We start from the raw sequence: 16213 nt of genomic DNA on the forward strand, positions 1-16213 counted from the left end.
CATTTTTAATGGGTACTGGGTATAAAATAAAAACTTCAACTCTGAACTTAAATTCAAACCCAAACGCAACTTAAACCAAAACCTGGCGCGCACTCGCGTATATGTTGCACTTTTTGGACAGACGCTGGCAACTTTATGGCGCCCGGGCGCGTGTCTGTCGAGCGTGGCAGCTTCTAATTAATGTACGCTCAAAAGTTTGCCGAGCAGCAACAGCAGCAGCAGCACCTACAAAAACAAGAAGAGAAAGAGGTAAAAAGCGGTAGCTGCTACTAAAAGTAAAATAAAACACAAATGCCAAAATGCCTGGCAATTTGGCAGTCAGCTCTGGCAATCAAAATCTCAGCCGGCAATGAGAATCGTTTTCTATATTAAGTTTAAAATTTAATTTACTGTATGTGCTTCAACTGTTGCCAGAGCCCGAACCCATTCCCAAACTCCGCCAGGCATGCCAAGTGTGTAAACTCTCAAATTAAAGCGCTTTGGTTCCTTTGGCCAAGCAGTCGACACAACTCTTTAGATACTTCTGCTGCGGCCAGCTGCAAATGACATTGGGTGTAACCGGAAATGTGCAACAGAAAAACTTGCAAATGAAATTTTAATTGCTTTAATTATTTTGCTATTGGTAAATTGGCCAAAATGCACAAAAACTCTGCTGGCCAACTGTTTGCCATGTTGCTGGAATATCTTCAACAAGTTGGTCAAATCTAATAAACGATAAATCTATTAATAGAATTGAGATTTAGTTTTGCATATTTGCGAGACATATATATTTTATTTATTTAACACAGTCATCAAATTTTATTAAATTAAAAATTATGCAATTTGTTCTGAGTTCTGTTCAACTAAACTTTGTTGATTAAAAATTAAATATGTACTAAAAGTAAGAGATGCCTTGGTTGATGTCTATGAAAAATATTTGTATGCTTAAGAGAAGTGTTCGCCTAGTGGAATTGGTCGGATTTATAAATTGAACAAAAAGCATTGAGCAATAGTTTTAAAGAATATGTTCGGCCAAGATAGGAGTGTACGTGGGAAGCGATTATATAGTATATGTATTTGAACCGAATGAATTTTTGATTTTTAATTAATATTATTTTAGTGAAAGATGGTGCCAGATTTTGATAAAATTTTCTTATCTTTAAATATTTGAATAAAAACATTTATCGTACGCAAATATTCATTTAAATTACATTTTGCACAAATGCATGTTAATATTGAGGCTAAACTTGAGAGAATTTGCTTGCGTCCGAATGGGAGGACGGAAGGATTAGAAAGCCTTTTGGCCCTATGTGGTGTCTGTTAAGTTAGTGTGCGCATTTGATAGGGCAAGGGAAGAGTATGTGTAAGATAAGGTGAGAAACCAGCTTGCATAAATAAAGATGGATAAGCAAACGCCCCCGAGCCGGACAATCAGAGCTCCATTATGATTTTCATGTATATGTGAGATCTTCTCAATATCGGATAACTATATCATATAGCTGCTATGGGAAAGATCTGTGGAACAACAGAATCCTATAAGGCAAAATATTCTGTTTTCACAGATATTTCAACAAACTCAGCATTTTCGCTGCACTATTTTCTGCACATATCTGCAAAAGGTTATTAAATTTTCGGCGTGCGTACCATTCTTACTTACTCGAACAAAACTTACAATCTTCAACAGACCTGGCTACTCGAATCGACTGAGAATAAAAAAAATCACATTTTCGAGAACCAATTCAAGCTTTAATCTAACATGTAGGTTACCTAAGTAAGTAAATAGAATATTAAGTGGAATATATCTGACAATTTTTGTGTGTGCGTGAATTGAAATGAAAAGAATATTTACAGCATTCATAAACAACATTTTGAATGGGTCGCTGTTCGCTTGTTTGTGTAATAACTGAATATTTTATAAGATTTGCCTTTGCGTGGCGACTGCCAATTGGCAGCATTGTCAGCGTCACTCAAAGGCTTCAAAATGTAAGCAAGCAGCCAGGACAATGCCAGCTCGCCACATTTGACATGGCAGCCGCGCACGGCGGGTTCAAGCGGTTGGAGAAGGGGGGACGTAATGCATGCGAGCATCAACAATGAATGTAATTCAATATGCAAATTGGTGACAACAATTTTCTACTTTTTCCGCTGTTTTCCACATAAATTGTGCAATGCCAGGCGGCTGTGCAGATGGCACGAATCCTTTACCTTTTCTGCTGCTGCTCTCTGCCCGATTATGGTAGTTGTTATGCGACGAGTTCCACGAGTGTGGGCGGCGCAATTCAATCGTTAATATTTAGCCGCTAACCAAAATCCATTTGAGTATCAACATAATTTCTCATTAGTTGGCGACAGTAAGCAGCAGCAACCGCAATTGCAACAGTTGCAACTTCCAAATGTTGCTTGACATTGATAATTATGTTGTTGATGGATTCGAAAGTGGAATGTGTGTGTGTGTGACTCCTTTTGGTGCAACCACAATGGCAGCATGCTGATATCCCGCTGTTCCCAGTACCCGGTAATTAATTATACTCGCAGGCATTTTCAATGAAGAGTGTAGGCTGCCTGCACTAATTGAACATGAAATGGCATTCTCCTGCATTTGCTGCACCATCAACATCATCATCGCCATTATCATCCCCTTCAAGCTAATCGTAATGACCATGGGATGGACTCTCTCTCTCTCTCTATCTCTTTCTCCCGAGGAGCGCTTTGTATGCGTCCCAAAATTCATCAGCACCAATTCTGATGTCGACTAAGTGCAGCTGACAGCACTTGAAAACTGCACAACGCACTTGAAAGCGGCATGTTGCGCCTTAGGCTTGGAAATCCCGCTCCGGCACTCGTGTCATCCATCTAAATCAGTGCAGTCCCGGGCTAAAGCAGACCCACGTCTATACTCACACACAACCGCAAGCATATGTCATATGTGTGTGTGTGTGAGTGTGTGTGTGTGTGTGTGTGTGTGTGAGTCCTGTGGTTTTGGCTTTGGGTTTGGCTTTGACTCTGGCCCTCACTTGGGCTTGGGCTCTGCCTCTGAATGTGGATCCGCATCCGAGTACAAGATTTCAAATTAAATAAGCACAAATCAAATATTTTGCAATTTCTGTCACTGCATGCCATTTCTGTGGCAGTGGCTGGGCATGTAGCAATGGAAATGGAAATGGAAGTGGGCATGGCCGACCCAGTCGAGCTTTGACTGTTCGGTGTTGGGGCGGGGCGCTCAATTTTGGCTCCGGTTCATTGTGGGTTGTTGGGTTACTTCAGACATTGATTTATGTGGTTTTAGCAGCCCGTTGGCATTTGTTGCATTGAGTATATTTTGTGTGTAGTTGCTTGTATGGTTTATTGGCTGAAAAATTAAGTCGGTAGTGCCAAGTGTTGAGTGTGCCGGAAGTGATGAGCCATCGATATTATGGTTTCATGCTTTAGTCTCAGATTGTTGCTTTTGAGTGTGTGATGTGGGTGTTTGGGTGTGCAGGTTAAGTTCTTTGTATTAGGCAATGTTAAGGTCTTGAGATGCATACTAACTAGCTGATATTATTGATTAAATCTTGCATAATATATTTTTAAATCGAATATTCAAAGTTAATATGCGTGAAGTAGAAGAATTTAAGTTAAAAATTTAACTGAAGGCATGGACACTAGCGCTCTTTTTTTGTGATTAACTATAGATTGTTGATAATATAATATGAATGTATTGTAGTTAATCTTAATAATAATAATAATAGGTTTCAAATTGTATAAACTAAAAATTAAGGAAATTGGTAACCGTTTTTGGGATTCAATTGTTATTAATAAATACAGCTCAGCTAAATGGGCAACATAATTTGTATTTAAAGTTATATTGATATTACATTAAATTCATTTATCTGTTATCGATGCGTTTATCCTAAAATTTCCCTATATTATATATATTATATTCATAGGTATTACAAGATCTCTTGTATCCCTTTCAAGATTTAATTATCGGGAATTATAAGGCAGTGTTGTAAAAGTGCCTCACAAAATGTTTTGCAGCACTGGTCAACTGCAAAAACTCTTGTAGATAAAATCGCAAGCATATCCAAATATTTTTAGATATTGTGTAACGTAATGCAAATTAATGTCTTTATTAAGTCTCGGCTGCAATAGTAAGATGCTTATTATTATAAAGATATCGTTTCATTGTTTATCGGATCGTCAAGTTGATTATTTATACCCACCCAAACTTGCCATAAAGCCGAACAAACAAAAAGTTGATCGTTGGAATGTAAGTTTTTATGATTACATCGAAAACGCTGAGCTGCGCAAAAATATTCCACAGATACTCAGCTGAAGTCTTGTGAACGAATATTGCAAATGAAGCTTTGCAGCTTTGGGTTTAGTTGTGTGCCAGATTTCAGCCAAGTAAGTTAGCTAATCAATAGCCGCCCCCCATTTCGGGCCAGCTGATCGTGGCATTGATTGCAAGCCAGTGGAAATGGCAGAGGCAACGTCAGCTGGTGAGTGGACGCAGAGCGGGCTGCTGACTAGCTAATTAGCCAGTGAACGAGCAAAATTATGACAAATTAAAATTCAGACGGGCAGGGCCACATAACAATGGCAGGTGGCCCAGCCAACACATGCGCACACATCCGTAATTACCCATGGCCACTGCAATAACAAAAGGCAGCCAAATGGCGGAGCTGAAGCCACCAAGTGGCAGCCGGAGAATGGCCAAAAAGGGTGACCAAACAAAAGCCCGTTGCCTTTGCCAATGCTATGGCCAGGGGTTTGGGCAAGGGTGCGTGTCGCTTGCCGTTCGTCACGGCCGTTTGTGGCTCATTGGTTCGAGCCGGGGACGGGGCCGGAGCCGGGCAATTTTTCATGGGTCCGTCCGTCGCACGGCCCGGGCGCCACCTAGTTGTTGGCCACGGCCCACATAAATTAACCGAAACGTATTAATTCTTTTTATTTCCCTGCCTGCCTGCCGCGCGCCGTGTCCTTTTTTTTATATGCGTGCAAAAATTTATGCTTGAATTAAATATGATGACCAAAAAAGCAGTCGCAGCAGCCGACAGTGTTGTGCCGCTCTTATTTACACATGTACAACACGGCGTATGCGCAACGTAATGTACGACAGCGTGCACAATTAATCTTGCAACGTGTTTTATGTACCTTCTTTCGACGGACACACTGGCACTACGAACGCGACGCAGCCCCAACTCTGTGGCCATCATGCTGCGGCTGGGTTATAATTGAATTTTCATAGCCATTACCAGACGTCGACGATGTCCTCATCGTTCTTGTCGGCCCGGTCATTATTTAAATGTAACGACGCTTTATTATTACGGCAATCGAAAGCAAATGATTCCGGCTTTATAAATATAAATCAAATTAGAAGCAAGAAAGTGGCTGCTCAAGTTGTTGCCCAAGCAGCCACATGTTGCGCGGCCATTTGGTCAGCGTGGCGTGTGAATAATGTGAAAAGCGTTTGCTACAGCTAGAACAATATAAAAGGACCATTTATAGAGCGACAGTACGGCAGGAAGTGCCACAAGGACTACACCAAAATGACATTTAACTACAAATTGAGTATGTTAATGAGTACAAACAATTTGACATGGATGCCAGCTAGGAGAGTTGATAATAAAAAGCAAATTAAGATAAAAGCAGATACTCAAATGAACCAACAAATCTACTACTAAATATCCAACAATAAACTTATGCTTATTTAACAACATGCAAGACTTACCGTCTCAATTGAGTTCAATTTAAGCTGTAAGCAAAAAGAATTTATATCAATTATAGTGCAAGTTTGTATTTCGTAACAGTTCTTAACAGTTATATATTTTAACCAACAAATATTTGGCGCGCCATAAATGTGACTCATGACTTTTTAAATGTTGATAGATTTAATAAACTATTTTTTCGCAGAGTGTTGCACTATCCGCTTTAAAAATTGATTAAATGTGGAATGTTTTTACAGTCATTCCTACAGCTAGAATATAAATATAAATCAAATTAACACAGCTGAGACAGGAATATGTAATTCACGAGGTGATTCATGCACCGCATGGCTTGCATGCCTCTGATTCACAGAGCCTTACGCGGCATTTCACAGCACTGCTCAAGCTCAAGTATTGTAAAAGAAAATTTCAATTGTCATTAAAGAATTATTTGGGGATCACACAAGTCTTCTCTTTCAAGCGTTACCAGCTGCAAGCAAGAATCACTTTCTTGGCCCAGTGCTGCAAAACGTTTTGAAATGCTCGCAACTTAAATTAGGAAATGCTGTGTAAAAAACATGGAGCACCAAGTATTCAAAACGCTTTTGCAACACTGGTAGCCTCAATAACGCGACACAGCACAGCACTGCCTAAAAATTGTCATATCAGCTCTTTTCCAGCCTTTCCATTTGTGTTGAATGTTAAACAAATATGCATACCAAAAGAAAGTATTTACTGATCTTTAGACTTGTTACTAAACATACTGCTCTTTTTCAGATTCGTTCAAAATGGATGAGATCGTGTTTGCCCAGAAATATGGCTACATACCCTGGCCGGCCAAGCTGATAGACAAATCGAATAGTCGCAATGGGATGGTGCAGTTCGTGCTAACCAATGATCGCCACCTAATACCCTATGGCAAAATATGGATTTACAACGAGCAGAGCAAACGACAATTTGTCACAAGACAAACAACGGATTATGAGGATTTTCGTAGAGCAATTTATATAGCGGAATATCTAGTACAGAGAGCCCTCGATACAAGTACGGCAGCCGCGGCGAACGCGCCCTGCTTAAGGATCTCGCCCAGCCAGCAGGAGCTGCACTTCTTGCAGGAGGTGCGCAAACAGCGCAGCACGCTTCAAGTTGAGCCACTTTTTATAGGACAAGTCAACAAACTGCGCAGCAGCCTAACCCAACGCCAGCAAAACTATGCAGCCGCACAGTTAGCATTCCAGGAGCTGCTCGAGCTGCCCATTAGCCAGCTGTTGCTCGTACGCAACCAGGAGGCGGTGGAGTCCATAAGACTGCTCTGTCGCTTTGTCAACTGTGCGCCTGCAAATCCAGCTGATCCGGCGCTGGTGCGAGAGCTGGCCGGGCGGCTAATTAAGCGCTTTGCAAAAGTCTTTACGCAACCCTTTACCATGCCAGACTTCTGGTGCGAATACTGCATGCTGGCCGGCATCTATAGACGCCATACGGTGGAAATTGACAATCAGTCAAAGTGACGTTAAGGCAAAATAAATACACGTAATGTACACAAACAAATGCCTTTTGTATAAATAGCCAATCAGTTCAAGATATTTGTGATTTCTTTGCAGCAGTGCTGACAGCGCCACTTGCATAAGTGACAAATATGCTTTTGGGTGTGGCCCATGTCCAGGTTGTTGATGCCAGACAAACACGACAGGACGAGATAAACAATCGATCAAAATATTAGACAAATCATCGTTTGACTGTCGCTGTACAATAAACAAAAGCCAACTGTGTTCACGCCATGACGGACTGTCGGTCAACCCCTGTGCACACACACACACTCACACACACACACACACACACACAAACTCAGAGGCAGCACGCCTGTGAGCTGGTCAAGCAAACAAAATTTCACTTTGCCCAGCCTCGACGCGAACTGGACAGCCAAAAGGCAACAGCAAAGGCAAATTCAATTTGAGCTGTCAAAAATCTAACCAATATTGGCTGCGTGTGCATGTGTGTATGTGTGTGTGCGTGTGCGTGTGTGTGTGCTTTTGGGAGGCGTGGCTGTGAATACTATCGTCGAGCACAATCGATTGAAAACATAAATGAAATTGACAGCCAGCATGCCAGGTGACCAGCCAACGTAAGTGCGCCTCCACGCACTGCCCCCTTTTGACGTAGCTAGCCCTTTGATGTTGCCGACAGAGCCGCATCCATGGCATTGTTGAAGGGGGAGCGCATCTGGGCAAAAGGTGTTCATGTGTAAGTAAAGCATCAAATTAATTTGACATTTGCTTTGGCAGTGCCAGCTGAACGGACGAGTCGAGTTTGAAGGTTTTACAGGCCCTCAATGCCAGTGGCTATTGTCAACAGTCACCATTGATAATGATATGTGGCATAGGGTATTGGTTAGGTTTGTGTGGGTGTATCTGTAGGTATGAGTGTGACTTTTGATTGCAGCGTATGCTACACCTGCGTTAACTTGAAGTATCCAGCTATTTGGCTTATTGTCTATTGACCAATGTACGATGAGGCATAGGCAAAGCTTTTTAAGAAATTAGCGCACAACGAGAACCTATTTGACTCTTAGTATACAAAGTTGCTGTAGTTTTTGCTAAGTAAAACTCGTGCTCAAAAATATTAATAAATATAAGAAACTGCGTATATGGCTAAGCTGGCCGCTACCCTCAAATTGTGTGACGTACAAAAAAAATGTTATTTTTTAATTTACCTAAAATGTTGCTAACACACCGCCATACCAGCCATTAATGTGGCCAAAATACAAACAACAAAAATAATAATATGGCAAATAGGCAGCGGGAAGTGGTGCGAGGGGCAATCACGGACAACATTGCCAGCAACTCGGAGTGAGGTGGATCACAGTGGTTAAATGCTACTATATTTGCTTGAAGATACAGTTGCTATCGCCTTTTTATCACACTGTTACCTTCCAAACGAAACCATGTTCTAAAAAGTTGGGCACCTTGTATTTAGAAAAGAATAAATTAAAATATGCATTACCTGGAAAAAAGTAAAACACAATTGCTCTCACAATTTATTTCAAAGTAAAATATGGGTTGTTTTCTTATATTTAGACAAGTTCGTTTCTAAGTATAAAGCCATTTCAGTGTATGTTTATTTTAAATATATATTATAGATTTTGGAAAATAAGAATACTCAATCATACAGACAAGCCTGAAATCCAGGTCGTGCAAAACCGTTTCGAACCTAGGATCCAAATTTCGAAACTAGGATTCCAAACTAAAACTTGAATCGAGTCAAAAATTAATAAGTTTTTAAGTCCTACAGCATAAACAACAAGAGGCCCTGTACACCCATATTGGGTAAATGCGAGTTCTAAGTAAAAATCTCATTCTGTAGATCGGAAATTATTAAATGTGTAATGTTTTGAAAATGTATCACAAATCAATTTGTCACCCAAACCTGTGGTCAACCGAACCTAAGGCTAAAAAATTGGTTTGATGTTTGAACCATTGGGCGGAGCTCGAAACGTGAGCCGAAGTTCGAAACGTGAGCCGAAGTTCGAATCGTGAGCCGAAGTTCGAAAGGTGAGCTGAAGTTCGAGCCGTGGATCGAACAATTTTTGTTTGGGTTTGTGTTGTAACTATATATCTATATCTATCTATATATCTTTTTCTTTTCCTCACCAGCATCCAAATAAATTTTAAATTTTTTTAAAATCATTAAGAGGCAAAGATGTTGGTCAAGTGCATCTATATGTAACAAGGTATCTAGTTTTTTATTCATATTTACCAATGTACATATTGTTTCTTCAACCACTGTGCGTAACAGCTATTATGTCACAAGCACCGCTACTTAGTGGCGGATTTTGTTTTTATAGCAAACGTTCTTACCAGGAGGGCTACTACTGGGACTGCATTAAGTCCCTGGAGCTGTTTGAAGTTCTTTGAATTTTGTGAATAGGTGTGTTTCCGACATAACGAGCGCTCGACAGCGTAATAGAAGTTATGTACTTATGTACACAAAGATATATTTAAATGTAATACTAATTTTATTAGGTTTTCCACTTACCACTCTAATGAATTGATTTTGTTTTCTTCTCTGGTTATTTTATTCAGTTTTCTTTTTTAGTCAACAAATAAACTGACTGCTGGGTCAGTGAGTATAATTTATGTGCCAGCGCCTGATGCTTATCTCAACTGTAGCACCGAGTCGGGCTTATCGCCAGCTCATGATGTTTTTTGGCCAAACAAAAACAAACAACTGGCAGCAAACCTTTTGATAAGGCAACAACGGCAATAACAACTGTTGACGTGCAGCTGTGATTTATTTTGCTTTTAAAGCACATTTTAAAGTGCCCAGACGCTAAAAGAACTAATACACGCACACACACACAAGCACGCCGCAAATTCTGCTGACTTTTATGTGAGGTTATAAAATTTTTTTGGAAAATTCTGGGTTCATATTTGCGCTGGCATATATGTATATATATTTTTTTATACTAATTAAAAATTGTATATTTATCAAAGTTAGAGCGTCACAGGCAAAAAAGCAATTTGCCAAAATAACCAAGGAAACTAAAAACACATGCGGCAAGCGAACGCATATGCACAACGCACATACACACACACACACATACATGACCCCACACACACCCCAAATACGCACACGCTCGAATTTTTGCGGGCAAAAAGATTTTGTTGACAGAACTTTACAATAAAACGAAAGTTTAATGCACAAGTTTGCGGGGCTTAGCTTTGAGAATGCAGGCCCCTTCCTCCCCCCCCACCCCGCTAGCCGGCGGTGTTGGTGGCCTGTTTGCGCAACTTACAGCCAAAGTAAACTCATTACCAATGCAAACAAACAGGCGGTGAAACTTTTAAAAACCGCCCAGAAACTATTTGCGTGCGCAGGCCCCGAATGTAGCCAAATCAAAATGATTATAAAGCGAATATGTATATATAAAAACGTATTAAAAAATAAAAATATAATAATAATTAAGTGCTCGCTTCGCAATGCGAAGGGCATCATATCAAGCATACGCCATGTGGCACGTGGTACGTGGCATTTTATCTAGCCACACAGTCTGAACCTTTGCATACTTTTATTTAATTTGCTAGTGTCCAAAACATTTTTCAAATATTTTAAATACACACTCGCATATTTGTCCGGCATGCCCCATAAAACCAAATGCAAATAGTTGATCTGCGGCTGCCCTGTCTTTATTGATCAAAGTGCTTTATTGATGAATTAATTTTAATTAGTTTACATTTGGCTGCTGCCGTGTCGCAGTTAATTTACATGTGCTCGGCAAAATGAACAACAATCGCAGGCAGAGCTCTGTATTATATTAATTATTTAAGTTATTTTATTTGTTGCATATTTGTCCAACAAAATTACAAAAGTTTCTGTTTACCTACAGCGTAACTCGAAAACATATTTAATCGCCTTTACACACATACTCAGGGTATATATAACCGTGTCATCAGATTGGTGCATAATATGCTTTCAACAAGGGATACTATCTCAGCTAACATATCATTTTTTTGTATGCTACCCAAGCTTAACTGTAATCAGGATTAATTCACAAATGTAGAGATCAATAACAATAAAAATGTAAATACAATATATTTATCCGTATATAGGTATACCCCGGCCTTGCCTGTGGCACGTATAGAATAAATTCTCTCAAAGATCTTTGGAATTTCTCGAAACCCTGACCTGATGTGCACCTTCATTACATAAAGTAACTGCATTACAAAGTCAGCTTCCTAGCTCTTACGGTCAGTCAGTCAGTCAGTCAGGAGAAACAGCTTTGTATATAGGGACATAACAATGAATAACTTGCATAAGAGTAAAGGGAAAGGGAAGTGAACCTATTGTTGAATCCTTATGCTTCATATTATGTGGGATATAAGAATATATTACTATAGAAATATAATTATAATAATAACAAATTAGTTATCTCTGATAGAGTCTACATTGTTCATTGCTACCCTAACATATGTGCTTACAGTTTTTTGTGTTCATTTTTTTTATTGTTAGCATGGATATCGCAGTTGTAAGTACAAAATGTTAGTTTTGCAGCCATTTTTGTGGATCGTTGGGCATAACGTGTAATATGTAATTAAAATGTGGCAGAACACATCATGGGGAATGACCGCATTTCCGCTGCTGCTGCTGCTGCAACTACTGATGTTATTTCAACTGCAAGGCCACTCATTAAACGCAAGGTAATAATTAATTGAGGCATGTATTACAAGTGGCACGGGCAGCAGAGCGCTGGGTTGCATGTAATGGTCAGACAGATACTGCCTGTTAATTTATTAATAAATTTGATTAATGCACTAATGTTGATCAAGTACACGCCAAGTGGAACGACGAGCATTCAGCAGAGTGCATTTACAAACCTCAAGCTGAACCAGATGATAACTTTAACTTAAGCACTTAACAAATAATGAGATTAGCGCCAAGTTGGTTCAGGTTCTTGCAAAAGTTGGTCACTGCGCAAAGGTTGGGAGAACACAGTTGTTGTTTGGTGAGATGGTGGTGGGGAGTGGGGGTGGGATTAAATAGCAAGCTTAGCCAATGACCACGAAATCACTAATCCCTGGATCACTCACAGCAGCCACTCAGTAGCTCTCTAGTTTCGCTAGACCAATTAAGAACGCATTGCATACCAACCGCCCGACAGCCTGGGCACATTAACTGCAGCTGAGTGCATTTCATTTAAATGAATTACAAACGAAATATGAATGCCACTTGGCATCACCACACAAAAGCACGAGTACGCGGGCGTGCCCAAGTCAACGACCGTGACCGCGCCTGTGCCCGGGATCTGCTCAATGCTCATTAAGCAGCAGCCGCATGGACGCCAAATGTTAATCAGTTTTTCCATTCTATTTGCAAGTGGAGTGCCAAAGCGCAAATCACAAAACACAACAGCGCACAGAAATTGGTAATTAACGCTTTACAGCGTGGTGCAGGGTGGTGCTCAGCTGCGCTGATGATGATGGGGCACACGGACACAAAGAGCTACTCAAAGGCAAAAACCTGGTGTTTTTTTTTTTTGTATGTGGCGCTTTGATGCCATGTTAATTTGAATGAATTTAATTAATTAGCGTTAAAAACCAAACTGACGTAAATGCGCCATAATATTTGTAGCTGCCCGACCGTCCGTTGCTGAGACAACCGATGACTCGTCCAGCATGTTCGCAGCCTTAATAAGTCGCCATGACCATCTGGTGTGGCAGGCAACGGACTTGGCCAATTTGGGGCTTAAGCTTAGGCAGCTCGATATTGAAACAATTATGCCAAATATTATTGTGCCGCATGATGACGTTGACGCTGACATTGCCACAGCTGCTAATGACGTTCCGGCTCTAAGCTGTTAAGCGGATATTCGATTCCGTATTATATACATACACATTTACAATACATTTGTATCTATGTATGTTGGAAATTAGTAAGCTCAGGCGTGTAAGCGCAATACATATATTTTAATTAAAAATTGATTGGCGCATTTGCATTTTATTTATGAATTTATTTCAACATGCACAATTGAGCAGCTTAACTGACCGCAGCGTAAAGCATAGATTAATTACGACAATTTTTGATAACTGCGGAGCAGCCACATTAAGCTTGCCAATTAAGTCCACACAATCATATATTAAAATAGAAGAATATATACAATCTTTGAAGGAGAAAATTTAGAAAAACGGGAACTTTACTTAGAAAAAAGGCCACTTGGCAACATTTGCTTAGTTTTAAATAAAGCAGAATACCTCCTGTAATTGTTATAAATTATAAAAATGTATTGTGTTATAATTATAATAAATTATAAAAATGTATCATGTTATAATCATTATAAATTATAAGTATATTTGAGCAATTTATTATAATTTACAAGCATTAATCAACCACAGCTGATAAGTTTGTCAAAAATGGGGGCCTATCCAGCGCAACTTGGGATTAATTTAATTTTAATTGCAAAAGTTTTAAGTATTTATTTTAAATTAAATTTTGTCATGCAATATTTATTTAATATTTCAATAATATATTAAAATGAGTTAATGTAAGGATATATTTATATCATTTGATAAGGGGAAAAATACAAATAATGTATAAATTGTTATTGACAAACATGTATAATTTAAATAATTTTGTTTAAAAAAAAAAATACACTTTAACAGCTTTTTGTGTATATAAATTAAAAGTAAATAATTGCAATCAACCTTCAAAGCCGAAAGAAATAAAAGGATAAATACAATTATACAGCTATTCATTTATTCCCAAAAACTAACGACCTATGACAATCGATTGTATGGAATGAGTCGAATAAGTGTCTGTTATTGTACAAAATAATGGATTTAATATACACGACATTAAGTGATTTAAATTGTAAATACTTTCGAATTGATTGCATAAAAGAAATATTTGTATTTTTTGACAGAAGGGCAACTAAAATATGTCAAATTTATTATTCAAATATTAATATTGACTTCCGCACTTCTGCCATTGACTTTTTAATTAGCCTGCAAGCATTTCAATTTCAAAACTAATATCATTTTACAAATTTGTCACATTTTTATTTTTTGCCAAGGGCCGACACAGTGTGTATCTGATGGCATGCCAAAATAAAGACAAATAAATATAAAAGTAAATATATATTTTTTCAAGTAAAATGTAACTATTGAGCACCAATGGTAGAACGCAGCTTGATATTGCTACAGCGTGAATACGAGGGCTGCATAACAAGTGTCGTTTCCAGTTCGACAAGTGAAACAATAAAACTAAAAATCGATAGAGAATATTCTGTAGAGCTTTGTGTCATATCTAAATTGTATATATAAATATATATGCATGTGTACACCATGCATGTGTGTGTGTATAAACAATTTTGTGCAACTGAAAATCCGGCACAAAAAAAAAGCAATCTTCTGTAGAGCGCAGATTTAATACTCTTGCAGTGCAGCGGTGTATATAGGTTCGTTTTCTAGGTCTTTGCGTTTTATGGTGTGATGTGGCATTAATTAAGTTAAGTTTTCATGTGTCAAGTTCATTTAAGATAGCTTGCAAAAGAAAACCACTTTAGTCATTCAATACGTACACATAATTTAGTTTACGACCGATCGTGATGTCTGATCAGGCCAAAGTGTGACTATTTTCATTAATATAGACATGTTATGATCATATAACAAATATATGAATATATACTTGATAAGGTCATTGCGTTACAAATATTGTGACAAACTTTAAAACCTTTTGCAAGGGTATACAGACATACACAACGAGCAGCGCACGTGACGGGAGCATCTGTCAATGTGCCAAAGCCAGAGCAACAGTGCTGAAAATAAATATATGCACACAGCATAAATAAAGCCATCTAATAGCTGACAGAAAATAACTGGTAAATGTCATTATGGCTTGGCGTGTAAACACGCCATGTTTGCTATTGACAATTACTTTCAGAGGCCCAATAATCAGGGGCAATGACAAACTCCAATAAATCGCCTAATTTAATTAACAAGCAGAAGAAAAAAAAAATTGTGTAAACAAAATAAGTAAAGCTACTGCTGGCAGAGCAACTGAGACGGCGGCATATGATAAACCGAGCATATAATTGATTTAAGTATAACACTGACACACACACACACACACACACACACACACCCACAGACATGTGTATACCGATGTATCTATCCAATCTGCGGAATAGCTGCTGTTGCGCGACAGTTCAGATTGTCAGCTAGCTGGCAGACAGGCACGAAATTGATTTCCAATAAGCAGCTTGCCACGTTAGATTGTGTTAATTTTACGCTAAATCTGTTTTAGCCCAGACTTCATTGATAAACTTTGACATTGATGAGTTAATGATGATGGCGAATACACAAACAAGCACACACACACACGGGCAAACAAAATGTCAAACGCTCGCATCTGAAGCAAAACGTGTTGCTGTTGCTTGTTAACTTGGGACGGATGCCTGCGGTGGTGTTGGCGGTGTTGGTGGTGCTTCTGATCTTATGGCCAAAGTTCGCAACGACTTTGTCATTTGTCATGGGCATAGATATGCCAAAAATTAAGTCAAGCAGCGCAAAGTTCTTTTAGAACTTTTCTTTTGTTATTGCATTAGCTGAGCATTGATGTGCCCATACTTGGGCTTATGTTCCATAAAAATAATTTTTATTAAACACTTTGGAGAGAGCGGTACGTAATTAACTAGCAAAAGATTTGCCGATAATTATGATAAATGTTATTTGCTTTAATTGATTGCAACTATGGGAATGATGATAACTAAAAACAAAATAAGTACATTATGAAATACATCTATTAATTTCAGTAGTTAAGCAAAAAGCAAAAAACAATCTAAATTACCGAAACCAGCCTTGTAATCAATCAATTTTAATTTTCAAAATACCAAAAATGTTACAAGTTTCTAAATACAATGATTTATAAATAGTTAGGTGCAACTAAAACAAAGTGTTGATTTTTTTGAATGCACGTTTCAGTAAAAGTTCTGTGCGAATTCATTTTGATTATATTGTCATTTTTTGATCAACCAAAATGTCAGAAATATATATGGC

At 38.6% G+C, this 16213-nt stretch overlaps 1 protein-coding gene and 2 long non-coding RNA genes across 4 annotated transcripts; 2 read left to right on the plus strand and 1 right to left on the minus strand.

Moving 5' to 3' along the window:
- Nucleotides 1–408: 408 nt before the first annotated feature.
- Nucleotides 409–9750, minus strand: LOC115771889. The gene is made up of 3 exons (XR_004018994.1): nucleotides 9699–9750; nucleotides 5693–5716; nucleotides 409–720 (listed from the first exon to the last, which is right to left on the minus strand). It is a non-coding gene; the product is annotated as an uncharacterized LOC115771889 (long non-coding RNA).
- Nucleotides 4370–7287, plus strand: LOC115771887. Its single transcript, XM_030717773.1, has 3 exons — nucleotides 4370–4460; nucleotides 6444–7196; nucleotides 7271–7287. Exons 1-2 carry the CDS (start codon nucleotides 4439–4441, stop codon nucleotides 7172–7174), a joined length of 753 nt encoding a protein of 250 aa, XP_030573633.1. The 5' UTR covers nucleotides 4370–4438; the 3' UTR covers nucleotides 7175–7196; nucleotides 7271–7287.
- LOC115771888 lies at nucleotides 7292–9823 on the plus strand. 2 transcript variants are annotated; one of them, XR_004018993.1, is made up of 4 exons: nucleotides 7292–7907; nucleotides 8803–9214; nucleotides 9317–9393; nucleotides 9459–9601. It is a non-coding gene; the product is annotated as an uncharacterized LOC115771888 (long non-coding RNA). The 2 variants fall into 2 exon arrangements; XR_004018992.1 differs by lacking the exon at nucleotides 9459–9601 and adding an exon at nucleotides 9746–9823 and having other exon boundaries at nucleotides 7293–7907.
- Nucleotides 9824–16213: the final 6390 nt, after the last annotated feature.

This window comes from Drosophila novamexicana, unplaced genomic scaffold (genome assembly GCF_003285875.2).
Source record: "Drosophila novamexicana strain 15010-1031.04,08,12 unplaced genomic scaffold, DnovRS2.1 tig00000108-arrow-pilon, whole genome shotgun sequence".
In the NCBI taxonomy this organism is placed as follows: domain Eukaryota; kingdom Metazoa; phylum Arthropoda; class Insecta; order Diptera; family Drosophilidae; genus Drosophila; species Drosophila novamexicana.